Source organism: Staurois parvus, unplaced genomic scaffold, assembly GCF_062004578.1.
Source record: "Staurois parvus isolate SC_StPar_1 unplaced genomic scaffold, SC_StPar_1.0 ptg000525l, whole genome shotgun sequence".
In the NCBI taxonomy this organism is placed as follows: Eukaryota; Metazoa; Chordata; class Amphibia; order Anura; family Ranidae; genus Staurois; species Staurois parvus.
Genome location: NW_028318321.1, coordinates 7,443,206 through 7,455,378, shown reverse-complemented (window position 1 = coordinate 7,455,378; position 12,173 = coordinate 7,443,206). Strand labels below are relative to the sequence as shown.

Below are 12,173 nucleotides of genomic sequence, written 5' to 3'. Positions count from 1 at the left end.
AAGACCGACAAGTTTGAGAAAAAAAACAATATTTTGGTCTTTTTGCTATTAAACATGTCCAGTAAAATAAAAAAATCAAATTTCGTCATACATTTAGGCCAAAATGTATTCTGGGACATGTCTTTGCTAAAAAAAAGAAATCCCAATACGTGTATATGTACATTTCTTCACTTTAGCTGCTGGGTGAATGACAGCGGAGCTATAAAGTAAACGGGCGAGGTCACTGGGTAAAATCACTGGATGACCTCGCCCCTTTGTCTACTTTAGCGGCGGGGCAAATGACAACTTCTCAGAGCTATAAAGTGAAGAAAGGAAAAAAAATAATAAGCTGGCAATTGCATTTAAAAACTGGCAAGTGTGGAAGCCTGTCTCTGTATACACTGCTCCCTCACTGTATACACTGCTTATCACCTCCTGCCTTTCTCCATTGCCCCCCACCGCCTCCTTCTGCAGTACACAGTGTCCCCCCAAACCAAATAGTCATTCCCCCTCGGGCTACAATTATCGGCACCTGTATTGGCTAAATTTTTCATATCGGCAAAATGCTGATAGGGCTGTTTTCCGCCGATATGTGTCGGCTGCTGAAATTTCGGTGCATCCCTAATTATTGGGATGTGGTACTGCTTATATTCAGGTTGAGTAGAGAAACACATTGAATATACAAGTGGGTAATTGCAACAACTGGAATCCATTTTAGGTGAGAGATTTTATTTTAATCTTTTAAACCATCTAAGTCAAAAGGCATATTTGCTAATATCTAATAAATAAATTTGGGTATTTTATATAATTTTTTCCTCCTTCGGACAGAGGTGAAAAATTACAAATAAGAGCTGGTCTTTTTTTTTTAACATTAGCTTTAGTTATTAGTTTCTGTAAGTTTTGACATTTTGTGCTAATGACTATTTTTCTATAAAAGTGCCGCTGTGAATTGCGGTGTTTGTTAAAATTAATGATATGACCTTTCTGAATCATAAGCCTGCGTTTTAGGAGCCTCATTAGAAGAAGTTGGTTTTATGGCAGCTTGTATTCCAGTAACATAGAGCAACCGTTTTAGGAAAATACGCCAGAGGTGCTGTGGATACACAAAACAAATGAATAATACATACTACATTTAATAAACAACTATTTAACTTGTTTCTACTATACTTTGTTCCTAATCTTTCATATGTTCACCTTTTTTCGTGTTTTTGCCTCCCCCATGGACCTCCATCATATCCTTTTCAGCAGTTACAAATCTGTAGTCTAGCCATTAAGAGATGGTGTTTGTCGTAGTGAACCATTTTGCATATAGTACAACACCAAGTTCATGCTCCTATAATTCTACTAATGTTGTGCTCTGCAGGGTGGCAGTTGTATCCAAGTCTTTTGCAAGCCAGACTGACAAGACGGAAGAGTGGTACGGTACACAGTACAAGGAGGAGGGCATCCCTGCAGAGGTTATTGATGTAAGAAAATTCAATTGCATACAAAAACGCAAGCTGTGGATATTAGCTGATGCAAAGTAAAAACTAGTTTGGATTTGTGAAGTCAGAAATCAACAAACTGCTAGGTGGTTGTGTAGGTTTCTACTGTGTGTGTATGTATGTGTACACACACACACGATATTCTAGTTTTTGGTAGATGCAATAGAGTTAGAGCGTAACTCCACTTTCAAGGGAGAAAAAAAAATACAGTATTACTAAAAATAATATAGTATATACAATTATGACACAATTCATGTTGTAATTGGATGTTATTAGAAATTACCTTTCCTTTTCAGTCTGCAGTGCTGTAATTTTATGTAAAATGCAATATGGCATCCAACCCCCCCCCCCCCCCCCAAACATAATTTCCTGCTTGTGTGATTGGCTTACTGATTTTCTGAAAAGTTGCAGCAACTTAGATACAAGTGAGATTTCAGGCATCCCCTGCAACCAAAATTGTCATTTTTGGTGAGTTACTCCCTATAGGAAATCGTGTCAAAAGGGATGCAGTCCCTTCAGTTTTCCTCATTAGAGTCCTACAGGTGCAGCAGCCGATTGACAATTATGAAACCACTCCCATTAGATTCACTTTCCACATGGATACAGACGAGCATCTTTTTTCAAAATAACAAAAGGTAGGAATCTACAACAAAGGTTGCTAAAATCCTTGCAATGTACATAAATCACCCAGAGGGGAAGGTTTTTTTTTTTTTCTCAACAAAAGCGGAGTTACTCTTTAAAGGACCTAAACTGTGCATAAAATGGCAAGCAGAGAGAAAAGCAATATTATTGTTTATATGCTCCCTGCATATGACAGTTTCCCCAGGATTGACCTAACTTGTCTTGTTCCAGACAGGCATTTTGTTTGGAGAGTAGTCTGTGCTTCCTTATGTCAGAGATTACCCCTTCCACCACCACCACCAGAATTGGGGAGATCTGGCACTGCAGTTCCCCTCCAGTAAGAAGAACATTGATTTTGTGAGGTCACTGCTGTGCAACACAAACTCAAATCTCTTGAAACTAGCAATGGGAGGCAGCAGTACGTTAGGTAACCTCACGCAGCAGATATACAGGAAGGAATTCAAGACACAAGGTAGATTTTTCTGGGTAATGAGTAAGCACAATTTATACCTCCTAGATGTTCCCTGTAGAACAGCAAACCTTTACTTTTGAGTTCAGGTCCACTGTAACTCCCCTTACATTTTTTAAATCTGATGGCGAATTTTCTGTAATTGGGTACCCAGGTAAGGAGCCCTGTTGCTGCAATTGTAGGGGTTCTCTCTGTCTGTTGGAATTTAAATTTATAAAATGGAAAGTCTAGGTGCTGTACATAGCATGTTCCCAGGATCTGGGGCTGTCAAGAAATTCAAAGGTACGCTTGCCAGTATATAAAGTTTGGATACATTGATGTAAATGACAAGTACTTTCTAATCTGAATTCTGATTGGTTGCTATGGGCTACTAGTAGCACATCGTTGCTTCTTGGCCATGTTCTAAAATAAGACTGGTGTATCACATATTTTTATATGAACTCTGCATTGAAAATGTAACTTGCAATTGGAGGATAACTTCGTTTTTTTTTTTCTTTTTTTCTTCCTACGACTGTTCTCATTCTTCAGTCAATGGTGGCCTTCACATGTACATTGCCTGTCTGTCCCCTAGGCTGCCACACATGAAAATAATTTATTTACTGTAATCATTAACAATTATTAGTTGTGTCATTTCTGCATCTGACAGACATCATATCACAAGCAAAATAAAATAGTTTGCATGTAGCAGTAACTAACCAGGTTTTGGTTTTTGTCTATGTAGCTTGCACTGGGAGTAGAAACAGTGCATTTTGACACTGAGGCGCATCCACTTTTCTTCAGTCACAGTTCATCACCACTGTAGCTTGTGAAACACATGGGGCCTTATTTATAAAGTGCCTAAGCAAAAAATGGCCCTAGGCTGCTTTGTTGTTGCAAACAATAGTCCAGGTTCATTTTATTGTTCATTGTCCAATCTGTGTCCAAAAAAGAGCCGATGTGTTTTTGCAATTATGACTTGTTAACTAATCCTTATTTTTTCCCTTTTTAGAAATGGCAAAAAGCAGAAATAAATGGAAAATTTCACCTCCCTATGAAAAATGAATTTATTCCCACACATTTTGAGATCTTCCCTATGGAGAAGGATGCCACCCCATTCCCAGCCCTCATCAAGGTAGGTGGATTCAAGTAATAAATGGTTGCTTTGTATTGATGCATTTATATATGAAAACTATTTGTATTGTTTGAAGTTTATTGTTGTCCCAGCTTCTGTAGTAAAGCATAATAATATGTTGCGATTGTAAGGGATTTGCATTGACAGGCGAATGGCAAACAAGTTAGCCGGCCACCACCTATCCTGGAGATGACAATTTGTTGAAATTGCCAGTGGCAGAATTACTTAAGAGACTGTCAGTTTGTCCCCATGGAATTGCTTACTTTTGTGGCTAAGGCAGCAAAATGTTTCTCCCATTGATAGTGATTGCATTTTGGCAGTGTTCTTAACAGAGACATCTCCCTGTATTCAGCTACAGAGAGAGCCATTCCATAGGTTCACACATGCAATCTTTTTTAGCGATCCTGCTGCTAGCAGTTTGTGCGAAGAGATTTTTTTTAGACTTCTTTCACAACATTTGATCAAACTAAGAATTTATGGGCAGCGCAGAGTAGAACAGGATAGGAAACTGTATATTCGATATGGCTGAATAGAGGGCAGTTGTGTAGCAGTTTATCTTTGGTGTTTTGTAATAATCGATCACCGGTTTTGAATTTGTGTTCTCTTAAAATATGGAGGTGACATGATTCCAAAGACACCCTTGAGCCCTATGGCCTCACATTGTACCACTTTTAAACCTGTACATTTTTCATGTATATCTTTTTAGCAATTGTGCCATTTGATAAGATGCTTTTTGTTTTATATAAGCCAAAACATATACGTACAACGTAAGTACCTGAAATAAATACGTAAAAAACAGCACCCAAAAAAGCAAGCAGGGCACCCTGCAGCATACCAAGAATCAGAATAATGTACTAAAACTGCATGTGGAATGTGGCCTCGGACTCCTTTTACGATCCCCTGCATCCTCTTTCCCCTACATTTATTTGGACACAGATATCTCGGAGTGGAAAGAACTTGCTTGGTTCTGCTACCTGTATCCTTGCCACTTTAGACAATGGTCCACAAGTGCCTTTAGGATAAATAAAGCCCTGAAGAAAACAAGACTAAGTCTGGGCCCTGCTAAGAGTTACGGCTTTGGACAAGGTTTTAAAATGATCCATAAGTCTACGTTTAATTTTTGTATCTCTGTACAAGCATTTGCCCATATCACAGTCATGGCTATTTAAAGTCCCTGCCATGATGAATGCACTTATTCCCATGATACAAGGCCAGTTTTTGTGCTTTGTTGTTTGTAAGCTGTGCTGTCAGTTGGCATGATTGGACATGTTGGGCACATTATTTTGATGGGTGTCCGTTACTGGGCAGCATATTAAACTTTAATTCCATTGCATTGAAAAGAGGGGAAACTGGATGCATTTAGTGACTTAAACAGAAACTGTATTCTAGGTTTTTAAGTAGACTGCAGTTCTTTAGAAGACTATATTGAGACGTAGCAAAAATATCAGATGGGTAAAGTTTTACTTTCAAGCCCAGCTCCTGCCTTTCTTTATTGATGGAGAGGGAACCTCACTGATTATATTGCTATGTTAGTAAAAATTGCCCCACTTCATGGGACTTGAGGAAGAAGCCAAAATAAAAAACTTAAGAGTTGAGATGTGTTGTATGTCTGTCTTTTTTCATTTTTCCCAGTAGGGAGATTTCTCCACACTTCTCCCATTTCAGAAAGATGTCACTGGGACGGGAAGTGATTGAAATCTCCCTCATGTGGGTACAAGTCACAATAAAAACAAGATAGCGGCCCTTGTCCTTCCAGGCCCTTTCGAAAGCTAAACATCTCACAGGGGTTTGGATTGAAAAGTTATGTGCCTTATATTTATTTCTGGTTTTGTAGGACACTGCAATGAGCAAATTATGGTTCAAGCAGGACGATAAATTCTTCCTCCCTAAAGCCTGCCTCAACTTTGAGTTTTTCAGGTATGTAGCGGCAATTGTATCATTAGTTTTTATGCAGCCACAATTACAAGTTATTTACATTGTGAGCAAACACCTGTGTCAGCATTTGTGTACTAATTTTCAGCACCTATTTTCCAAGCCTGGATGATCATCACAAATATTTATGTGGCAGGTTATAATCGGCAAAGTCATCTAATGTGCTGACACCAAGCAGTTTATCTTTATATTTTTTTTTTATTGCTTGATCTGCAGTAAAATGTTTATAATCTGTGCTGACCATTACTATAGACCGTTTATCTTGTATTTATGATTGTAATTAAATTCCGGCAGTCGCTAATGCTCATATATTACCCGTTAAGCAGTTCTTGCTGGAAATCTTTCATTTTGTAGCTTTTTGCTCTGTGGATTAAATGTTGCTTTTGACAGTTTCCCTTTGTTTATTGTATTTTGCTATTTTGTATTCGATAATACCACTGATTTCGGTTGATGTACATTTAAAAGAGACCTGTCACATTATTAAAGATGGATACCAAGCATAGAATGTTTTTGCATTGCCCCAGCTTGGCTGATGCCCCTGCAATACCATACCTAGCTGATACCCCTGAAAGCTGGAAATCACTGCAAACGCTGCTACTCCAGTGATTTCCACTGCTTCTATGGCTGCTCTGCTGCATTTTGAACACAGGAGGTTGGCTGCTCGGCATAGACGCCATTCAAAGTATGCTTTGCATTTGTCTGAATGAATGCAAAGATATCTTTGAATCGACAAGGTGGAAACTGTGACATCTCTGCCTCACCGCTCCACCATATCCAATTGGAGAAAACTTTGCATTCATTCAGAATGCAGCAGGGCAGTCACTTGGGTGAGGGACCCAGAAGTAAATAGAGATCCGTAGAGTAGCAGTGACTTCCAGGTTCATTGGCCAGATATGGTATATACACAATTGGTCCATACTAGCAAAGCACATGCTTGTAAAGAAGAGAAAAAAATACTTCCCTCTTCGGCCACCCATGCCACTGAGTGCTTGTTAATCGCTGAAAATTGCTTCCCCAAAGTAGGAAACTGACACTACCAGATCTTCTTTGGCTCCCCAAAGAGCTCAATCTTTCCTCTTTCTTCTTGCTTTGAGTTGGTGACCTGGAATGAGGACAGAGGATGTATGTACAGACTATTGGCTGTTCTTATTGTACATCAGGGACTCTCTAGGTAGTGAAGCTTCAGTCAGTAGCATCTCCTGATCCCAGCGCTGCAGGATAGTGGAAATCATCTGTGTCAGCATATTAAAGGGTTTCTTATAGCGTCTAATGTTTAATAGGAATGTTAAAACGTTAATTAAAAACCTGTTTAAGGATAGACCAATCTCAATGATGATTATTATACAGGAAATCTATAGAGTCAGCAGTTTGCCTAGTACTTTACAAAGTAAAGGGAGACAGTAGACTTGCAATACAATTTTAATACAAGAAGATTAAAAGGGTCTGGCTCATGAGCTTAAACTCTAGGGGGAAGGGGGCAAATGCTACAAAAGGTGATAAAGGTGGGGAAAGTAGAAGTGCACTTTTTAGATGAATTAGTAGCTTTGTGGTGGTGTTTAGCAAGAGAACATTTTGCAATTGTTAAAAAGGTTATAGTGACAAGACCAGGACGGATTAATGAGGGACCTAAAGGAGAGGTCTGAGTCCATGATAACACTTAGCACCCTGGTATGAGTGTAGGGATTAATAGTTGTGCTTTTGATTTTGATGGAAAAGCCGGGTGGGAGAAGATAATATAACCTCCATTTCTGAAAACATGAAGAGGTGGAGTGATGTCCATACTGTTATGTCCGTTTTTTTCCAATTCTTTATTTACCAAAACACATTGGTGTAGAGAACATATCACACAGTAATATTTGCAAGTACTGCAAGGGGTACAACAAGAAAAGCTTACAATACTGTAATAACCATGACAGCGCCGCCTAGGACGCACATTGGGTCAACAGTGTTCCAAAAATATTAAGGCTAATATAATCAGTTGGTAAAAAAGAAACCATAACTACCCCATAAAACTGTAAATCTAAGGGATCTCTGTACCCTGCTTTGTCCATTTTTAGTAAGTTAGTGATGCATAAGGAGACCGAGAGTTCGAACTGAGGAGTAGAGAGAGAGATTTGTGTGTTGCAAGCTCTTGCAGGTAATCAACTGACCTAGAACAGTAGGAGAAGTGGTTCTATAGGATAAAGTTTTTTGGGGTTTTTTTTGTTTACCTTAATGCATTTCTGCATTAAGTTAAAAAAAAAAACCTTTTAAAAGCTGCTCCACCCCAGCTCACCCAAATACTTATCTAAGCGCGATCTCGATCCAGTGCTGCACTCCTCTCTCCTTACAAGCTCAGAGACAGCAGCAGGAGTCATTGGCTGCTGCTGCCAATCAAATCTATGATACGAGGGCACTAGAAAGAGAAGAGCAGCAGAGAATGCCAGCATGGGACAAGAAGGGGACATTCGGGACTGCTCTGTGCAATGGTGAATATCATAAGTTTATTTTAATTAAAAAAAAAAAAAATTTCCCTAAAGGTATATAGGATAAGGTGAAAAAAAGAATGGCTGTAAACACAAGTCATATCTTCTTAAGATGTTCCTTTTGTATAAAAACTAAAAAGAATCCCAGTACATTAACCTTAACTTCCTTCCGTCCACCCTATAGCAGAAGCACACAGCCCCACAGTAAAACACACAGCACACAGTTAACAGTTGACAAGTGTCAAAGTAATGCAGTGCTGTAACGCAAAAAATGGCCTGGTCAGGAAGGGGGGTAAATCCTCAGGAGGGCAAGTGGTTAATATGATCAGAATGTTGCTATTACATGTTCTTAGGACAATTTCACAATATTATTCTAATTACAGTCAGGGAATAATGTGTGTATTTTTAATTCACTTTAGATTGGTCTGTTTTAGTTCTAAAACAGTTTGTTCATTGATGTTTTCCTTTACTTAGTTTACTACTGTAGACTCTGGACTTTCATTGGGTTTGTAGGTCTTGTTTAGCCAGTGTTAATATAATGTCCTTGTAGGGGAAATGAGATTACAGAGTCGGCAACGGTTTATTTTTGATGCTTTGGCCAGAGTGAATAGTGTTGGGCTGCTGGTGTAATTATGAAATGAAAAGTGTAGGCAAGATATTCATTAAATAAATATATTTAAAAAATATATATATATGTGTGTGTGTGTGTGTGTGTGTATGTGTGTGTATATATGTGTATGTGTGTGTATGTGTATATATATATATATATATATATATATATATATATATATATATATATATATATAAATAAAATTATACAGTATTTATAAAGTGCCAATAGTTCGCTCAGCGCTGTACATTACAGAGGGGGACAGAACATGTGACAGAACAATACCAATACAATGCAAAACATGAGGGGATTGAGGGCCCTGCTCTTTCAAGCTTACAATCTAGGATATATATATATATATATATATATATACATATATACATACATACATACATACATACATACATACACTTTTTAAATATAATTCTCCATCTGTTTGACTTATTGCTCCTTACATTATAGTTTGATGTCTGCAGGGTGATAGTATTGTCTGTGTCTAGTATTTGACAGGTTGATTAAAACATGTGTGCTGTTGGTGATTGACGCAGGCTATATAATGTATAATGGCTGGGCTTAAGTAACACGTAGTGCTGATGGTGCATTTTTACTCCCCTGGACTATGTTTGTTATGGTCTATAATCCACACAATTCAAGGTTTAATAAAGGTTGATCTATTTTTAATTAACATTTTTCTTTTCTCTGAATCGTTTTAAGCCTTATGTTTGACGATTTTATGCTATAGTCTGCATATAGCTTTAATAACGTGAATTTGTTTTACTGCTTAGTTAGATATTTGGCATTGTGCAATTTTATTTTTTTTTTAAGTGTAATAAGGAAATGTTATGGCATTCAAGTCCTAAACCTTGCTGGCATTGTAAACTGCTAGTATGAAGAGCGTCAAATTCAGCAAGTACAGTTGTATTTCCAGAGTATTTACCAAGTCTCCAATAGATTCCTTGAAGCCCTTAAGTTACCTAGAAGTTATTTTTCTGGGGGTTTTGCTTGAGAAGGTGTTGACAGGGGGTGCTGGAATTTTTTTTTTTTTTGGTTTTTATATTGTCATTCAATAATGCGGCAATAGTGTAAATGTAGAGAATATGAATATTGGTATGGCAGCTTCTGCACATGGAAGTACTTTCACAACCATCTTTGGTTGTGATGAGAAAAAATGAATTTGAAATTGCACCAAACTGCTTTTCAAACAATCTCATTGGAACAAAAGTATAGTAGGTTTGCACATCACAATTAAATGCACTGCTAGCACTAATGCAGTGTTTCTCAACCTTTTTTCAGGCGAGACACGCTCTAAAATTATGGACAGTCTCGAGGCACCCCATTGTAAAATGTAAAAAAACTATTCTAATAGTTTTAAATGTAACAACACCCACATACGTTGGACATGAAATGTTAGCGGTGGTTTACTCTTCCAAAGCAAATACATTTTTGCACTGTGGTACGGACTAGTATTGCTATGTTTCTCTTCTCCCTCAGTTTTTCTCTATCACTCAGCTAATATGACCAAGCACTGACAGAGTGTGAAAGGGAGGGTCCAACAAGCTGTGCGGGGAACCTGATCTCATTGGTTGTTAGGACTCCGGTGGCTAGAAGGTCGTAATGGTGCACAATGAACACCTCTGGCTTTGTGTAACTAAAAGGCAAGCTTTTTTCACCCGCTGGCTTGTATACAAATTTTTGGCAATTTTTAGACATTTTGCCAAGGCACCCCTAAAGAAAACTCAAGATACCCCACTTGAGGAAGACTGCACTAAAGTTTATATGTTCAAACCAAAGTAAGTGATCAGTGCTGCACTTTCAAAATAAATAATGTATGAAGTATATAATTCTTCACAACTGTGCAAACCAAATATCTTAAATGTATCGTATAAATAAAAATAAGAATAAATGAGTCCTGTGATTTTAAAAGGCTTTTTTTTCCTTTTTTTTTTTAAAGAAAAAACAGACATGCCTGTACACCTGCTGTGTGAAGTGGTTTTGCACAGAACAGCCTGGATCCTCCTTTTCTCAGGTCCCCTGCAGGCTCTCCTGCCCCCTCCCTCCTGGCGGGTGCCCCGACATCAAGCAGCTTGCTATGGGGGCACCCGCTGCTGTGTGTGTCCTTTCAAACATGGAGCTGTGTCTTGGCCCCGCCCCCACTCTTCTCACTGGCTTACTGGCTGTGATTGACAGAAGTGGGAGCCAATGGTTCCCGCTTGTGTCTCAGCTGATGAGGAGGAGTCCCGGGATAGCGAAACTCCAGCGCACATCGCTGGATCCAGAAGGGGCTTAGAGTATTGGGGGGGTTCAGGGGGATGCTGCACACAGTTTTTTTTTTACTTCATGCATTGATTGCTTGAAGGTAAAAAATAACTGAACCTTTAAAACCACTTTAAATAACACAATATAAATAAAGTGCAACATATACAGTTCTTCACAGAAGTGCAAAATGATACTCTTCAAGATCTCAAATGGAGGCTTGAAACGTGCTTCTGTGGCTGAGTCTGCAACTGTTCATATGGTTCCTTGCCGGTTACTGACAGTCTGCATCTGTGTCAATGAGAACATCACCTGCGACTGCCAGTAGAGATCTGGGCTTATTACTTAAAGGCTCCATTGGCCCCTGTAATGACGTCCAATCCATAAGGATTTGTTTTTAACGTGCAGCACTAATCACCTTTATTCTATCACTGAAATAAACTTGTAATTGGTCTTGAATATTATAAACACGTAACAAAGTTTACAATAGTTAGAATGCTTGTAAGGTTTTGTTGTCTTTTTCCACTTGGAAGGTCTCTGCTAACTTTTCCGTCCCATCTGAATCGAGTCTCCAGGAAATAAAGAAAGTCTTCCCAACAGTGACACAGCAATACGATTTGCCCTGAAATACTAACCCTATATATTTATGTATTGCTGAATATGTTTGGGCAGGGTACAATAAAAATTTAAATGTGAAATTACAATTGAAAGGCAATTTCATATTCCATTTTGGACATTTACATGACTTGTATCATTGTGTTTCTCCAAGTAAGTATTGATGAGCTAGATTTGTCACACCACTGTTTCAGGGAGCCATTGTGGATTTTATTGCCTTTTAAATGTGTGTACGTATTTTAAATTGTCTACAAACTGCATCAGGCAGATTTGCAGAAGTTGAACTGAAGTAGAATTTTCAGGAGACATCAGGCATTGAAAAGTCACATAAAACTTGCTTTATTTACCTGGATATATTAAAGAGGTTTTAAAATACTTGTCCTTTTATTCTTTGATACTCTTCTTTAGGTTGCCCCAATTCCGTTATTGGACTGTGGATGTTCTAGAGCTCTGGCTGTATGCTTAGGTTTTGAGGGGCAGTGGCAATTTAAACCTAACACTCCCCTTGCCCATCTTCATATACCCCAAAAGCCTTTGAGTAGGATAAAGGCTGCTTGTGGTAATATCCTTATGGAATTAGTTCTGTAGGTTGCATTTTGCAAAATTTAAAAATGAAAAGGAAATTGGACAAGAA

At 38.4% G+C, this 12,173-nt stretch overlaps 1 protein-coding gene across 5 annotated transcripts in view; it reads left to right on the top strand.

Annotated features, from left to right (window-relative positions):
* IDE (insulin degrading enzyme) overlaps nt 1-12,173 on the top strand; it is a 121,092-nt gene that overhangs the window by 73,275 nt on the left and 35,644 nt on the right. For all 5 annotated transcript variants that reach the window (XM_089690298.1, XM_089690296.1, XM_089690295.1 and 2 more), the window contains exons 12-14: nt 1,343-1,445; nt 3,542-3,664; nt 5,499-5,581. In XM_089690298.1, coding sequence (XP_089546424.1) covers nt 1,343-1,445; nt 3,542-3,664; nt 5,499-5,581 — 309 coding nt within the window. The remainder of the gene's footprint in view (nt 1-1,342; nt 1,446-3,541; nt 3,665-5,498; nt 5,582-12,173) is intronic.